Raw genomic sequence first — 18,582 nt, 5'->3', positions numbered from 1 at the left:
TTTTTACTTATTTTTTTATTAATAACCATTTTTATTCTTTGTTTTAGTGTCTGTCATATGTGCTCTGGAAGCTCTGTAACCAAAGCAAACGTTTGTATGTGTAACCGTATCTGGCAAAAACCTGTATTGTTCTTAAAGGTTTTATTTTATATGTATGTTCCCATGATTTTAACTCATTCCCCCTTGTTTTTTGTTTGTTTGTTTTGAAAATTTGGGATTTTGCATTTTTTTTTTGCATCAGCATTTTTTGTGATTTTTCTGGAAAAAATAATTCTTCTGAAAATATATAAACATACAAACACTCACCTAAAGGATTATTAGGAACACCTGTTCAATTTCGCATTAATGCAATTATCTAATCAACCAATCATATGGCAGATGCTTCAATGCATTTAGGGGTGTGGTTCTGGTCAAGACAATCTCCTGAACTCCAAACTGAATGTCAGAATGGGAAAGAAAGGTGATTTAAGCAATTTTGAGCGTGACGTGGTTGTTGATGCCAGACGGGCCGGTCTGAGTATTTCACAATTTTCACGCAAACCATTTCTAGGGTTTACAAAGAATGGTGTGAAAATGGAAAAACATCCAGTATGCGGCAGTCCTGTGGGCGAAAATGCCTTTTTGATGCCAGAGGTCAGAGGAGAATGGGCCGAATGATTCAAGCTGATAGAAGAGCAACTTTGACTGAAATAACCACTCGTTAGAACCAAGGTATGCAGCAAAGCATTTGTGAAGCCACAACACGCGGATGGGCTACAACAGCACAAGACCCCACCGGGTACCACTCATCTCCACTACAAATAGGAAAAAGTGACTACAATTTGCAGGAGCTCACAAAAATTGGCCAGTTGAAGAATGGAAAAATGTTGCCTGGTCTGATGAGTCTCGATTTCTGTTGAGACATTCAGAAGGTAGAGTCAGAATTTGGCGTAAACAGAATGAGAACATGGATCCATCATGCCTTGTTACCACTGTGCAGGCTGCTGGTGGTGTAATGGTGTGTGGGATGTTTTCTTGGCACACTTTATGCCCCTTAGTGCCAATTAGGCATCGTTTAAATGCCACGGCCTACCTGAGCATTGTTTCTGACCATGTCCATCTCTTTATGACCACCATGTACCCATCCTCTGATGGCTACTTCCAGCAGGATACTGCACCATGTCACAAAGCTCGAATCATTTCAAATTGGTTTCTTGAACATGACAATGAGTTCACTGTACTAAAATGCCCCCACAGTCACCAGATCTCAACCGAATAGAACATCTTTGGGATGTGGTGAAATGGGAGCTTCGTGCCCTGGATGAGCATCCCATAAATCTCCATCAACTGCAAGATGCTATCCTATCAATATGGGCCAACATTTCTAAAGAATGCTTTCAGCACCTTGTTGAATCAATGCCACGTAGAATTAAGGCAGTTCTAAAGGCGAAAGGGGGTCAATCACAGTATTAGTATGGTGTTCCTAATAATCCTTTAGGTGAGTGTATATCAAATGAAAGAACATATCCTCTGCTTTCAAATAAACAAACAAACAAAACGGGGGGAAAAACGTTTCATCATATCTATATTTTTTTTTCTTCGCTTATAAACTCTTAACTATGGGTATTTTTCTTTAAAAACAAATTTTTTAAGCAAAAAGCTGAAATAATTGAATTTTTGTAAAAGGGATTTTGTTAGAGATCAGATTCAGAACGATTATCAAAACATACACAGAGTTTAAAATTAGTAAATACTTTTTTTGCTCCAGTTTTTTATATATTGGATAAGTGCGTCATGTGGTGGATAATCGTGGTATTACAAATTACCATAAAAACTCATCAGGAACAGGTTTATTTTATGCAAATGTTTTCTTTTAATTGACGTCAATGGCGGAGAAACAGTTAAGTACTGTATAGTGTACAAAATATGAAGAAAAGAATGGACGCTGCACTCACTGAAACGCATCTGCAAAGTTTATTGACACAGTCATCTTTGACTCACACAAAACAAAGCTTCATAAACTTATCACAGACTTTGAGAAAAAAAAAAAACATGGGTTTGAGTCAAAAATCGAATGCCGCAATCTTTTCATACTGAAATCACTACTGACCTTATTGACTCTATGAATCATTGACTCAGTTAACAGCCCTTAATTGAACCCTGGGAAAAAGGAATCATAACTTTTTGATTCAGCTATGCGTTTGGTCCCACTGTTTACCAATGGGTAATGAGTGAACAAAACACACTGACAAACAGAAAGAAAAATTTTTTATAGAATAAGAGAAAGCAATTTTCAGCATGTTTACACATAATAATAAGATAAAAAAGTTTTCTTAAAAATATTCGTATTTCATCAATATTCAAATTTATTTAAGGTTGGGGTGATCATTTATGCAATCCCTGCTTACTTCACAAAACATCATACTTTTAAAACAAATACATTTTTGTGCCAACGTACTTATATGGCTGTTTACTTATATCATTTGATTAAAAATAATTATTTCAAAACCGAAAAAGCTAAGTACGGTAAATAACATTTACCACAGAATCTGCAACACACATCAGATTCAACACATCGTACTCTACACGCGGTACATAAATAAAGTACATTACAGGGTCGACGACAAAACTGTAAGGACTGTTTGTCCCTCTCTAGGTCCTCAGAAAAACGACACTGCGCGAATGTAAAATAAATAGTCCCATTCTGTAGCCATTTCATTACAAGCATTTACTGTAAATGACAGAAAGGATTAGTACAGTTCTTTAACTTAATTTTGTCAAAACATTAACAGAAAGATGATGTTATAGAGGGGACATACAGTAAACTACAATCACATTTCATAAAGTGACAAAAAACACAAAGATTGCTCTTATTTTATACTGTAAACTGTGCAAAAGATATCATTAGAAATATACAAATCTAGGGGAGAAAATTATTCTTATGATTTTATAAGTAACGTTTCAAATTAATTTCTAAGGAAAGTACGAAGTTTATTCGACTTAAATTGTGCAAATGTCAATCAAATTACGAAAATCTTTGAAATATCGGGCCTTTAGGACATTTCAGTCTGCAAAACTTCTCCAGAGAGTTATAAATACACACCTTTACACAAGAATACATTGCCAGTGAAATGATTAAAGAGCTGACACTAAAGGAGTATAAATCCTGTTTATCTTGCACCAAAAAAAGCTGTTTTTGATCATTTGATGCTAAGCCCTAGATGTACTTCTCAGTATGGCTTGTGTGGATACAAGAAAACCAAGTCAAATGACAAGAAGTATAAACTATACAATCATAAAATTCGGTCCAATAATTCAGAAAATGAAAGAAATAAAGCGCTACAGAAATACGTCAAATACAGCTATATTGTAAAAGTTTCCTCTAATTACCATAAATTAACATTCAAGGTGAATGACCACTCAAACAACATAGATTTACGCGTATCGACATGTTGTTAGCATGGCCTGAAAAAGAGCTGGCTTATACTAATAGCAACATGAATTTAAGCGCCAGTCATCACAATTGCTTTACACAAGCTCACTGCACTGTAAAAAAATTCCGTAGAAATTTCAATGTTATTGCAGCTGGGTTGCCGGTAATTTACCGTAGATTTGTATTTCTGTTATTTACTGGCAAGAGTTTGTTCAAAGTTAAATAAATTTCAAATATTAACAAGTCTTTATCTTTACAGAATAAAACTATACAATAACCGCCTCATGCAAAGCATTCTGGGAACCAGAAATCATCATCAACCTTTTTCTGTTTTTTGGTCCAGATTTTGTTTCCCAGAATGTTTTGCTTGATGCTGTTTTTTAGTTTTACTCTGTAAAGATAAAGACTTGTAAATGTTTAATTTTCATTTAACTTTGAACAAAATGTTGCCAGAAAAAAACATAAATGTAAATCTACGGTAAATTACCGGCAACTCAGCTGCAATTTCTACGGAATTTTTTTACAGTGTGGCTAGTTATGAACAATATTAGCCTGCAGTTCATTGGAGTTTAATGATAGTACTCAAGCCACTGACATCCATCACACATTCACACATTATTGTGTCTCTTTTGCTTATTTGCCATAAATTATGAAATGTAATGTGGAAATAAACATTTCAGCTGTTTGTGTGGAAATCTGATTTGGCGTTTGATAGAAATTGATTTTTAAAGCTAACATGCTATTGCATCAATACGAACAAGGCTGTTTTCAAGATTTTTTAAGACTATTACAATGTTTGTAATTAATTGCAAATATCTTTAATTAATTACAAGCACTTTCCCATTACAATTATTATTTTTTTATGTATAGAAACAATGAATAGAAACAAAAATGAATATGTATAGAAACTCCTTTCTAGGAGGGGTCACAATGCAAGAAATCTTAATGGTCCTAAAAAGCATTTTTAAGCAAAATGTATTCTCTTTTTCTGCATTTTCATTTAGGGACATTTACCTACACAGCTCACCTGCACAACCTGTCCAATCTTAAAAATAAAGGTGCTATAAAAGTGACCCTGGACCACAAAACCAGTAAAAAGTAGCATGGGTATATTTGTAGCGATAGCCAAAAATACATTGTATCGGTCAAAATGATAGATTTTTGTGCCAAAAATCATTAGGATATTAAATCCTATGAAAATATTTTGTACATTTCTACCATTAATAAATATAAAAATGTTGCTAAGGACTTTATTTGGACAACAAAAATGTGAATTCCTTAATATTTTGATTGAAAACCCTCAGATTCCAGATATTCAAATAGTTGCATCTCGGCCAAATCATATCCTTTCATTACAGACATACATCAATAGAAAAGCTTCTTTATTCTGCTTTCAGATGATATATAAAAAATGACCCTTATGACTGATTTTGTGGTACAGAGTCACAAAAAGTTCACAATAGAGCCCTTGTAGTCAAAGGTTCTTTAAAGAACCATTTGTAAAACAGAAAGATGTTAAAGAATTAGTCAATTTTCTTAAAAAAATCCAGATAATTTACTCACCTCCATGTCATCCAAAATGTTGACGTCTTTCTTTGTTCAGTCAAGAAGAATTTATGTTTTTTTGAGGAAACAGTCCAGGATTTTTCTAATTTTAATGGATTTTAATGGACCCCAACATTTAACAGTTTTAATGCAGTTAAAATTGCAGTTTCAAAGGACTCTAAAAGAGACATAAGGGTCTTATCTAGTGAAACGATTCTCATTTTTGGCAAGAAAAATAAAAAATATACACTTTAAACCACAACTTCTTGTCTTCTTCCGGTCCTGTGATGCACCAGGGTGACCTCACTTAATACGTCATCACGTCAAGAGGTCACGGATAACGTATGCGAAACTTCGCCCCAGTGTTTAAAAGTGTGGAGAAAGAGGACCAATTCCGACATTGTTGTATGTCAAATGATACTAATTAATGTCTTTGTGTCAGTTTACTGTTTAAATAGTCCGCAAATGTGCGTTTCATATATGTAACACGTGACCTTTCTACGTCACTACGCAATTGCGTGAGGTCGCGCTGGCGCATCACAGGACCGGAGGAAGACGAGAAATTGTGGTTTAAAAGTGCATTTTTTTATTTTTCTTGCCAAAAATGACAATCGTTTCGCTATATAAGATCCTTATGCCTCGTTTGGGCAATTTTAAACTGTATTAAAACCGTAAACTGTTGGAGTCCATTAAAGTCCATTAAAATTTGAAAAATCCCATAATGTTTTCTTCAAAAAACATAATTTCTTCTCGACTGAACAAAGAAAGACATCAACATTTTGGATGACATGGTGGTGAGTAAATTATCTGGATTTTTTTAAGAAAATGGACTAATCCTTTAAAAGGTTTTTGTGGATCCATACAGCCCAAAATGGTCCTTCCATGACATTGTGTAGCACCTTAATTTTTAAGTGTGTATACATTCATACAAATTTTTATGTTATTAAACTTTCATGATATATGGATTTGTGGAACATCCTTCTGTGTTCATAAAACAAGAGGACTTTCTACACCTACAATCGTCTTCTATAACTTCGAAAAGATTTTTGGACACAGTTTTTAAAGGTCCAAAGAAAGATGTCATCACTTACACAAATACTACATACTTAATACTCATTAGGGCTGCACAATATATCCTTTCAGCATTGCATATGCAATAGTCACATCATAGAAAATTCAGAGCATTTATTAACAATTTCGGATGCTTTTACCAGTGTTGCACTATGAGAACGATTTTAAAAGACTTTGGTGAAGTCACCCAGTATTGGTCATATTGCAAACCCCCCAAAAATATGCAAAGTCCCCTTATATAGGGCTGCGCGGTATTTGGGGGTATACGTTACGATAATGCGACGTTTGTAAAAATTATATTGAGATATATTTAAAACTGAAAATTATATAGCCAACATACGTTTCACACTTTTTCATCACTTTTTTAAGTATTAAAATCATTCAGTTATTGCATACCATTATTATACATTTTTGCTGATATTACATGTATTTTGGTATATCATGCAGCCCTACTACTCACTATAATTTTCCCAGCACCATCAAAGATTAGGTCTATATTCCAGCTTTACCTCTTTTCCCAACCATCCTATCAAATTCGATTCATTTTGTTTTTCATAAAATTTCAGCGTAAGCTATTTTCCCACTGCAAGCCATTTGTTGTATTAGTAGTTGTATGTACGACAGAAATATGCATGATCTCAGCTAATCAAATATCCTTTGACGAAAACAGCTCTTTTATTGGATAACGCCTTAAGGTTGTTTCTCCTTTTCCTAGATCCCGCACATTCAAATCAGCAGTCTGGAAGAAGTTCACAGTAAATCAGAGTTTGATTAGTCTGGTGTAGGTCGTAAGATGAGGTGGTAATTATATTTTCCAGTGACGTCGGATCAATCGAAACATACAAAATTAATGTCTTTATCCGGACGGAGTGCCGCAAAATGACTCGTTTCGGTATATAAACGCTACAAATTATATCATATTAATCCCTCCATAACATCCGGCTTGTTAAACACGCATACGCGAAATTATAGCGAACCATTAACTGATTTGACCTACACGCCAAAGCTTTAGATTACGTGACGAAACATCATCAAACAGTCGTCAATCCACAAATGACTTTAGGGCACATTACAAGGGCGCAGAATGATTAACACGGCATAACATAGTTGAGGTATGAAAGCACTGTACCTTAAATCTGTTTTTCTCAGTCGAGCACAGACAAAAATTGTGAGACACTGAGGCGTATAAACTCTGCGAGACTCAAAAATGTAACATCCTACAGTATGCTATGAACAACACCAATGCAGTCTCTTATGGCTCACAGAGAGATGCGCCACCTTTAACATCTCTCAGCGTGTCACCTGAACTCTGCCGAACTGCTTGAGATATCCATTGAAAAGCCTTTATGATTCTGAGCAGCAGCAACATCGCTGGTTACCATAGCAACAGAGACCTGCGCCTGAAATACAGAAGACCTCCGTGAACGAATGCCTGAGCCTCGGAGGTTTAAGGGTTCAAAAGTCATTGCCATGGAAACAGAGACACGAGCGGTGCCTGGAGAAGTCCCTGAACTGTGACATCACCCTCTCTTTAAATATCGATCTATTCGAGATCCTTAATGGCCCTTACGAGAGACGCGGTTCGGAGCCCTAAGTGCTTCGATAGGTCTTTATGATGTCTTTGATTGCTCTCCTGCAGATGGGACAGCTCGCGTTGGCCATCTTTTTCAGACGGAGGCCACAGGTGTAGCAGAGACACATGTGTCCGCAGGCGTAGATGACCGTGTCCACTGTGTTTTCGTAGCAGATTGAACACTCGTCCGACCATGAGCCCGAGGAATATGGGAAAGTGGGTGATTTAGGGAGGCTTATGGGCGAACTGGGTGTTGTTCCTGTAAAAACGACAGAGAGATATAATTGCGAGATTTAGGAACTTTTCTTTAAATGTAAAACAATCACTACAGTCATTTTTTTTATAACTAAACATAAATGTTAAGTATTAACTTGGATAAAAACACTCTTTATACTTTAACTGTATACTGTAAAGCAAAGATTTTTTCAGAAATTACTTATAGATTAACTTTTCCCTCGCCAGTGTGTTTTTTTTTTAAGTTGCCAGCGCCAGCTTTTTTTCATGATTTTGACAAAATTTTAAAAGAAAATGTTCTTCTAAAAATATATAAACTAGTGCTGGGCAACGATTAATCGCGATTAATCGCATACAAAATAAAAGTGAGTCTGTGCTGTGTGTAATTAATATGTATATATAAATACACATACATTCATGTATGTATTTAAGAAACATTTACATGTGTATATATATATATATATATATATATATATATATATATATATATATATATATATATTTATTTATTTATTTATTTATATTTTTATATATCATATATTAACAATAAAATGTTAACATAAAAATGTTCTGAAATGTATATATGTATGTGTGTGTGTTTAAATATAGATAATAATTTCACACAGTACACACACATATATTAGGCAAAAATGCACTTTTATTTTGTATGCGATTAATCGTGATTAACTTTGCAGAGCACTAAAATATATCAATTGAAAGAACAGACCCTCTGATTAAAAAAAAAAAAAAATGTCATCCTACCTTCATGTTTTCTCTTTTTATCACCTCCCAAATATGGGTAGGTTTCTTCAAAAACACACAATTTTGTGTAAAAAGTTGATATAATTCAATTTTCGTGAAAGAATTTTGATAGAGATCAGATGCAGAGCGATGATCAAAACATACACGGACATATGGCTGTTTTCCCTAGGGTGATACTTCGGGGTTTTATAAGTTGAGGAAGAGCACCACCTGGTGGATAATAGCGGTATTACGGATTGCCGGAAATACTCGTCATTGGCAAGGAAGCGTTTTCTGTTAATTGACGAGTTAACTGGTCAATGGTGGGGAAAGAGTTAAGGTTTACATTAAATTAGTGCTAAATAAAGTTTTTGTTTACATAATAATTATACACATCAACAAATATTATGTATATATAAATTCAAACACATGTATGTATGTATAATTTTAAGGAAAATATATTGATATAATAAATATTTATTTTTCTATATGATATAAATTATATGTAAATATACAAATGTTTATAAACTCGCAAATATTTCTTAAATACATGCATGTGTGTGCATTTATATATAAATTATTATTATACACATTACACACACATTTAATATGCAAACCAAAACTTTTTAACAATTAGTCGCGACTAATCGTTAGGCAGCTCTACATTAAATCACGATGCATGTACTCCAGGGCTCAATCCATGACCTTTAAAAGCTGCTAATGCAATGCTCTACCAATTGAGCTACAAGTATTTAACACAAAATATTAAAAGGTGCAGACCTTCAGTAGAGTTGCAGAAGGAAACCGAGCAGCCCCGATCAGTAAGACCGGGTTCTGGACTTCCACCACACAATCCGCTGGGCGAGAGGGGCGAGGCAGAGGGCGACCCTGGGCTAGATGGGTCACGAGCATCACCCAAGAAACTGGAGCCTTGAACGATAAAAACAATACACCAAATGTCCATTATATTAATAGATATAGGCTTGTGATAGATTTGTGTGGCATGATGGGAAGGTGAAATGGCATGTTAAACCCACAAAGGATCGCGCATGTGGATTTAGTATAACTAAATGTGCTAAACCACATCTACGTGTTGTATTTGTGAATTTTATGGGGGTGTTGGTATAGGTCCAGGACTGAGTAATCGGAATCTGAATGTGACACCTTTAAATATGACCTGAAAGTCATTAACAGATCATGCAACCTAGCTTGGAGCCAGCATTGTACTAACTTTCATCCGTGGAACATTAAACAAGTTATTTATAGCATAATTCCCAAGTTGTGTTTTTTTCCGAACCATGAAAGTGAATGGTGACCACAACTGTCGATAAAAGTTGCCCTTAGACTTGGCCAACAGTGAATGTCATATTGACTACTTTTAAAATACTTTGAATGATTTTTTTGACAGCCCCTGATCATTTTCACTTTTATTGTATGCAAGAGGGAAGCACAAACGTTATTTAAATTATTTTAAAGACAAAAAAATCATTAGGATATTAAGTAAAGATCAAATATATTTTGTAAATTCCCTACCGTAAATATATCAAAAATGTATTTATTATTAGTAATATCTGTTGCTAAGGACTTCATTTGGACAACTTTAAAGGTAATTTTCTCAATATTTAGATTTTTTGCCCCCCCATAGATTAATGGAAAGCTTATTTATTCAGTATAAATCTCAATTTAAAAAAAAACGTGCCCTTATGACTGATTATGTGATCCTCACATAAAGACGTTTAACTCTGTTGTGTTGTGTTCCTTAAAAGAAAGTTACACCAGATTGGAAGGATAGGGAATACGTTTTTAGGTGAAGTATCTTTTTAAGAAAGAGCCGAGAGCGAATTAAATTGAACTGAACTTATTTCTGCTATACTGTCTTCTCTGAGCAAGGCTTTGAACTGGTTCATGGAACGAAAACAAAAAACAGAAATAAAAACAAAAAACAGAAAAGCTTTAAAAAGTAGCGAGTGAGGGTATTACTGATGTGCTGTATGTTTTAGAATAAAACATGAAATCTTTTTTGCCTTGTGTTAACCCAAGGTCTTATTTAAAGGGGTCATATTATGAAATGTTTTTAAGATGTAAAATAAGTCTTTAGTGCTCCCAGAGTGTGAGGTTTTAGCTCAAAGATAATGAATGTTAAAATTGCCATTTTGTAGGCCTAAGCAAAACTGTGCCGCTTTTGGGTGTGTCCTTTAAAATGCAAATACTGATCACAATGATTGTGCTTTGTTGCAATTGAAACTCAAATGTGCTGTCAAAAATTTTTTCTCTCTCGATATTTTTTCTCTGCACTAAATGGCAGCAGTGGTTGGATAGTGCATATTAGGGGATGGTTTTATTGTAATTAGCCTTACTACCTACCTCACAAAACAGGCGCAATCTGGACAACCTAATTTTTCCCATGCTTGCAAAGAATGGCTTTCCAAAACTAAATAACTGTGTTGATCTTTTTTCACATTTTCTAGTTTGATAGTAGCAATTGGGGACCTAGTTATATCACTTAACTCTTTCACCGCCAGCGTTTTTTAAAAAAAGTTGCCAGTCAGCGCCTGCATTTTTCATGATTTTCACCAAAGTTTAATGTCTTCCAGAAAATGTTCTTCTTTAAACATATAAACATACAATATACCAAATAAAAGAACAGACCCTCTGCTTTCAAACAAAAACCGTTTCATCCTACCTTTAGTGGTTCTTTTGCAATCAGCTTTTGAATATGGGTAGGTTTTTGCAAAAACACCATATTTTGAGCAAAAAGCAGAGATAATTCAATTTTTATGACGGACTTTTCATAGAGATCCCATTCAGAGCGATCTTTAAAACAGACACGGACATGCAGCAGCTTGCCATAGGGCAATACTTCCGGTTTTAAAAAGTTGCGGAAGGGCGCCACCTGGTGGATAATAGCGGTATTGCGGAAAGACGGAAAATCTCGTCATTGGCGGGGAAGCGTTTTCTCTTAATTGACGAGATATCTCGTCAATGGCGGGGAAAGAGTTAAGCGTGGAAAAGTCAGATTTTCACACTTTGACCCCTTTAAGACAATTAACCAAAACCCCATTGACTTCGGGAAGGCTGAACCGGAAGTGCTAAAATGCTAACTCTCTTCTGGGTTTTCCCTCGAAAAATACATCCCCCCTGCCGCACCCTTTTACAAATGATCCAGTGATATTCCCCAAGACTTTATAGCAATGTATGCTATTTGTATGTGCTCCATTCGCATGTTTCACAGAATGTAAACCCTACAACGTGATCCTCTATTAGCGCGGAGACTCTGAGCGTGATCCTTTTGAGTTTAGCATGCCATTCCACCTTCCCATCATGCCACACAGAGACACATCATAAATCCCCTTGTCCAGGCCACAGCAGCTGGCCCTGGATCACAAGTGCCAAGCCTATTTCACCGCATCTCAACCAGATTAACGGAGACGCTAGAACAGCCGTAGAGAGACAGACTTCAAAAACAACATAATAGAGAGACTCGGCTTTCTCTAAAGCCCTTTGTCATGCTGAAAATGAGCACTATGTGACAACATGGCACAAAGTCTTTTCTATATTGAAAACTGAAAGATACTGAAAGTTTATGAAGAGTATGGTTTTATTCAAGGTGTTGGTTGCTTTAGTTACTTCTTTCAGTTTAATTTTCATTTGGCTTTGGAGCAGTTAAACTTATCCAGGGGTGAACGGCTTTGATTGAATTTCACTTCCTCTCTCTTCAAGTTAACTGTTTCTTCATTTTTACAATTGCTGCCACCTACACCACAGGAAGCAAACTGTGGTTGCGTTGGGTTTATTATAGTATGTGGACGTAAAAGAATGAGTAACATTTAGAATCATTCTGTACTTCCATGATCCCATAAACATTTGTATGGGCTGTTTTACATTTATGCGTTTGGCAGACGCTTTCATTGCGAGCGACTTAAAGTGCATTACAAAGTCTACAGTCTGGATAAAACCTAAATAAAAGCTACTGTCTGGATAAAACCTGTTTCATAATCACAAATCAATCACGCCCACTGTGTATCATATCAGCTGCATCTCCAGAGAAGCTAAATAGATTTAGCTTTAATTGTTTTCAGTAGGAAAGCAAAGCACGTCAGGGCTTGCTGACGTGGTTTCGCTTTTGATTTGTTATTATTCCTGGGCATAATAAGACAAATTTGACTGTTTTTCCTGTGAATTATGGCCCTGTTAAAGACTTTTATTTTCCACCAATCAGATCAACAGCCATATCTTCCACTTAGTGAGGCATTGTGACCTCTTAATGGCATCACTGGGAAAAACCGTGATGACTGTAGCCACCTGCATGACAGATAAACTGTGCTGGGGTCAGCAATAATATTTGAGCTAGTGTTGGGCGATATGCCCCATTGTGAGATCGTCCCATCACCAGCCTGTGACATCGCCGATAAACGATAGTAGGTAGTCGTTTACTCATTTTTTCTTTACTCATTTATTACAAGCCACCTGATAGCTGGACATAAAAAAGCTGATTTACTTTAAGAGCAACACTTTTATGACCACAACCACCTTAAAACGAATGACATTAATCAGAGTGCGTCTTTAAACCCCTGCGTGCCAGACAACTTCTTTTGTGCAAAGAAATGGCAAAACCGCGCTTATTTAAAGTACAGGTGCGAGGAAAAGCATGCAATAAGGGATTATCACGCTTGTGGGTTACGAGGGCGGGACTTGCGGGACTTTGTGCATGTCCACTTCTGGTGCAGTTAGGTTAGGTATCTAACATCCTGTTAGGCAGTGGTGGAATGTAAGTTAACAAAGTATAAATACTTCATTACTCTATTTAAGTAAATTTTCCCCATATTTGTACTTTACTCAAGTAGAATCTATGGTGCAAACTTTTGACTTTTACTTTGTTACATTTTGCAACAAATTATCTGTACTTTTACTTTACTACATTTCTACAACACCATCGTTCCTTTATGTACCTTTCTCAACTTTCTCAAAAGACAAATAGACAATAGTATCAACACAACCCTAATTTAAGCACTACAATGAGTATGTATATGATAGTATTATTTTTAACAGTGTACTGACACATTAATACGGATCATTACATACTATAGATCAAATTATATGGATCGAACAATATGACGCATTGAGGTAATAATGTTAAAAAAAAAAAAAGTCTGTGCACTGTAACAAGTGAAAGTTGGATTAACTTAAAAAATTCCTTTACTTGGTAACACCTTTTTTTTAGTTAAGCTTTTAAGTAATTTAAAAAAAGTTTTTTCACATTATGGGCCCTATCTTGCACCCAGCGCAATTGACTTTGTCAGTGACGCATGTATCATTCGTATTTTGCACCGGCGCACAGCGGGTTTTTCCCTCCACAGACGCACGTCGGCAAACTAGGGAATGAACTTGCGCTCCCTGGGCGGTTCGACGCAAAAAAGGAGGCGTGTTGCGGCGCAAACCATCCCTGATGCTATTTTGCAGTTTCAAAAAACAATTGCGCCACTGACAAAAAAAAACTAGTCTAAAGTCAGTGGCGCATTGCGCGTGGTTCATTATGCTATTTTAAGGGCGCATGCTTGACCATAATGTATAGCGTGCACAACGCGCATACACTTTGCTTATCTAATCTACACAGATGCAACAGTTATTTTTGCAAATCATAAATTGTTACAATAAAAAATATTAACACATGAGATAAGGGGAATCATTGTGGTGAGCATTGTGGTGATAGTTTTTATTATTTTGTGGCTGCGTTTAAAAATTCTCATGCAATTACGATTATAATATTTTCATATTTGTTGTGTGGCTGTATTACGTTTATTTTATGTAAATAATAATTAAAATGTTTTCATAAGAAACCTTAATGTATATGAACTTGATTTGTAAGTGTTCTTTGGGGTTGGACTGCTTGCGTTTCTTGGGTCCGATTTCAAAGCCCCCAAACCCTTTAAGCGGTGAGGGTGGACGCAGCGATGTCCTCTGCTGGCGTCAGGTCCTGTTTAGAGGCAGATCCACCTCCCGTTACACGGCGTGCCCAATTTATGCTGGCAAGCTTGGAATTCCCCCATCTCCTGACATCATCGTAGCGCTTGGCGCAACGATGGGGATTCCAGCTGATGAGACAATTGTGGCTATTTCCTCTCACGCCTGTTTAACCTACCCTGATTTGGGCAGGTTTCTCCTATCCCCATACAAAACAACTTCTCTGTCTTTGACTGCTCTTACAAGAACTTCGGTCTCCTCGGCTGTGAACCGCTCCTGGCGTGCGCCTGGTAAATCCATCATAATAATAGCAACCCGCCATGGAACTTGCGCCCTTGCGTTTAAAGTCAATGTTGGATAGCGTTCTTATTGGTTTATTTGACGTTACGCCCAAACCACACCTATGAATAATGAACCTACTTCAGACCAACCCCTTATTGATTTGCGCCTGGCGCAAGAGTTATTTCTCCCACCGGTAATAGCAACAGTGCCCAAGATCCGCCCACAAAGTCACTTGCGCTTTGCACTTCGCACTTGCGTTTCAGAACGTTAAAATAGGGCCCTAAATATTTTCCTAAAAGTGAGAAAATTTAACTTGAAAACACAAAAAGATTTTAAGTGCTAACTATTTTTTTTTTGTAGATTGTTTAACTTTTTAAAGTGTAAACAATATAGCTTTTTTTTAAACTAGCGTTGCATTTTTGCTGAAAACACAAATTCCTGTTTTAACGCGCATGCACTGTATGATAAGCTATTAAAAATAGAAACAAAGTAGTAATAGTAGCATAAACATTTTTACATTTCAAAACTGTCGGATGCAAGTTTTGCGGTGTTAATAATTTGTAATTGTATGACTGGCAAAAAGAATCAATACCTGATCATATCGTGATGTAACGCCCCTATTTAGTCTAGCGTTATATAACTTAATACCCTACCACAGAACAACATGCTAACAACCGCTTAGATCACTTTAGCAAGTGCATATCAGACTTTGTCAATTAAACCACTGGTGCAATGACAAGCTTTGCACAGGCAATAGAGACGTTTTGACCCTAAATCACGAAAGAACAAAAACACCAGGCAAAGAAATAGCAAAAATACAGGAGAGAAATGTTCTCAAATGAAGTGTTAATCGCCCACTCGCCTCTTCACTTTCTCATTTCCCTTCTCTCACTGCATGCTAATGAGACGAGCGTGCATGTTTGCGTAGCACTGGGGATGGAGGGAAGATTCTTGTAGAGAGACAGACATGTTGGAAAGTGCACACGGAGCTAACGGAGGTCACAGACCTCCCACACAAACTCCTGATATACTTCCTGTTTTTAGCTGTTAACGTTAATGCGTTTGTGGGCCTATTCCTTTTCTAGTTTAATTTCGCCATAAAATTTGCAGGTGTGTGGGCAAGAACAAAAGAGCTGTCTGTTATTCTGAAAGGTTACTCATGTTTGTTCATTTTTACTTATTTGTATACTATGGAATTTATGTGATCTATACAAATAGTTAAAATTTGTATAAAATAAGGCAAACAGGCATTTTTTGTTTTTAATAAATAAATGAGGTTTAGTGCAAACTTTGTGGGGAATTTAACTAGGAAAGTTGTTGTTGCCTTTGCATACTAGGCTGGAAAAAGAGAAAGTGATGACAAGTCATGTGTATATATAATTTAAAGCTGCAATTCGTAAGCCTCTCTATTGCCATCTTGGTTTAAAACATAAATGATGTCAAACTGACATTTCCAATAAAATTGTTCCCGATTTACAAATCATAGTTGACCTCTAAACCATTATTCTTAGCTTACTGTAGCAAATTATGTTTTATGTATGTCCTCATATGCTTTTTTGTTTATATTCAACCACAGAAAGTTGTGGTATACAGCTGTATTTTTTACTGTACGAATGTAGCACAACATTATTTAAACGCTTACCCAGAATCCTCAGCTGCGTGACAGCACCGTGAAGTCCAAAAAACATCCAGAGCGGTCGCGAGTTGTCCACACAAACCTGCATCCCTACATTGGTGCCGTTGTGACTCAGAATGACTTCCCCTTCCTGTGTAACCAGAAAGCCCAGTATATCACCACTCTGGAGGGTGGTGGGCACCCTGCACACGGCCCAGAATTCCTTGCGGTCAACCAGTGCTTCTGGATTGTAAGGAAGATCGCTAGGACGGAGCACCGCCGGGTCACATGAAGTCACACCGTACGACAGGGATCCGGATCGTGCAGAGCTGGACTTTATGACTTTGATGAAGATGGTTTCGCCGATTTTGAGTGGCCGATCGGTGAAGACCAGCGTACGTTCCTCACGGCCGTGTTCGGACCGCGCCACCGTCTGTTCGTTAAGGGTTTTTATGTGGGCACCTCTGAGCTGATGGAAACGTAGGTCACATTCCAGGCTGTGAGGAAGCAGTGTCGACTGCTGGGAATTCATGGAATTTTGAGGAATCGGACAGGCGACAGGGGCGGGAGGGAGGCGGAGCCTTGTGTCATCTCGCTGGGAGTTAAGATCGCACAGGCTGACGGAGAGACGGGAGGTATCCGCTTCACGTCGTAAAGAGGTGGAGCCACGCACTGTGGTGAAGGACCGTGGCCGAAGAATGTCTGGAGGGACGATTTCACTGTCTGTGGGGCAGATGCAAAGTACATAGTTAGTAGATATACGATTAGGACAACAAAGTATTTGTGTTCATGAGATGGCCTAAGGTGGTTTGATGGCCATCAGCAAATCTGGCTAAGCTAGTTTTATAAGTTTTTTTTAAAGGAAAACACAACCGTTTTTCAATATCTTACTATGTTCTTACCTCAAGTTAGATGAATTAATACATACCTATCTTTTTTCAATGCGTGCACTTAATCTTTGTACAGATCGTCGTGAATGTGTTAGCATTTAGCCCCATTCATTCCTTAGGATCCAAACAGGGATGAATTTAGAAACCACCAAACACTTCCATGTTTTCCCTTTTTAAAGACTGTTACGTGAGTAGTTACACAAGTAAGTATGGTGGCACAAAATAAAAAGTGGCGATTTGCCGAGGTTGAAGTGCCGCAAACTAAGTGCTCTTCCGCCACAATATAGTTATCTATTTTATCCACTTTAAAAATCACCACGTTTTATTTTGTGCCACCATAATTACTCGTCTTTAAATAGGGAAAACATGGAAGTGTTTGGTGGCTTCTTAATTCATCCCTGTTTGGATCCTAAGGAATGAATGGGGCTAGGCTAAATGTCAAAACAATCATGACGCGCTGTACAAAGATTAAGTGCACGTATTGAAAAAAGATACGTATGTACTAATTTGTCTAAGTTGAGGTAAGAACATAGTAAAATATTGAAAAACGGTGGTGTTTTCCTTTAAGGGTTTTGGAGTTGATCAGCTGGTCAGATTGGCATCCAGTACCACACTGTAAAAAAGTTAAAAAGTAAGTTACCTGGTTGCCTTAAACATTTGAGTTAATTCAACTTTAAAAATATTAGTTGACAACTATTTTTAAGTTGAATTAAAATGTAAAGGCAACCAGGTAACTTCTTTAGGTTGAACCAACAAATCTTTTTAAAAGTGCAAGCAATAAAAAAATCTCGAGTTTGCCTCTAAATGAGTGCTGTAGCGTTTTGAGCTCACATAGACAAAGTGTAAATTTGATGCGTTACTATTTTAAATTGCTTTTACTACGGAGTAATGAATACGTTTTTCCAAAATGGCTGCCAGGGAGTGCCTCTTCACCATTTATACCAGTTAGCTTAACAGGTGCCCGAAATAGAACGTTATAGTAATGTAATAGTAGCCTTGCATAGTAGAGTATAGCGATCTCAACATACCCACATTGCTTTTCCAGTCTGCCTAAAATAGTTCAAAATATTATTGAAATGCTGTGCTAGTAAAGTGTTGCGCGTACACCAAATGTAATGCCCCGTTCCAAGTAGCCTAAAATAGCGTATTACAGTAGTTTAAAGGGAGGCTAGCTATAGCTTATCATAGCTCAGCACTCAAACCAGCTGAATGCTGTGGCCCTTCCTTTCGTAACTGATAGCCCAGCTGGAGTGTGCCC

At 36.8% G+C, this 18,582-nt stretch overlaps 1 protein-coding gene across 1 annotated transcript in view; it reads right to left on the bottom strand.

Moving 5' to 3' along the window:
* Nucleotides 1–5,694: 5,694 nt before the first annotated feature.
* The window catches only part of neurl1aa (neuralized E3 ubiquitin protein ligase 1Aa), a 57,588-nt gene continuing 44,700 nt past the window's right edge, over nucleotides 5,695–18,582 (bottom strand). The window contains exons 4-6 of the mRNA XM_065295395.2: nucleotides 16,462–17,157; nucleotides 9,357–9,506; nucleotides 5,695–7,860 (exon numbers count right to left, since the gene is read on the bottom strand). Of these exons, the coding sequence (XP_065151467.1) occupies nucleotides 7,619–7,860; nucleotides 9,357–9,506; nucleotides 16,462–17,157 (1,088 nt within the window). The 3' untranslated portion in view covers nucleotides 5,695–7,618. The remainder of the gene's footprint in view (nucleotides 7,861–9,356; nucleotides 9,507–16,461; nucleotides 17,158–18,582) is intronic.

The sequence above is a fragment of the Paramisgurnus dabryanus genome, chromosome 4 (genome assembly GCF_030506205.2).
Source record: "Paramisgurnus dabryanus chromosome 4, PD_genome_1.1, whole genome shotgun sequence".
Taxonomy (NCBI): Eukaryota; Metazoa; Chordata; class Actinopteri; order Cypriniformes; family Cobitidae; genus Paramisgurnus; species Paramisgurnus dabryanus.
This window is presented reverse-complemented; position numbering and strand designations above follow the sequence as displayed.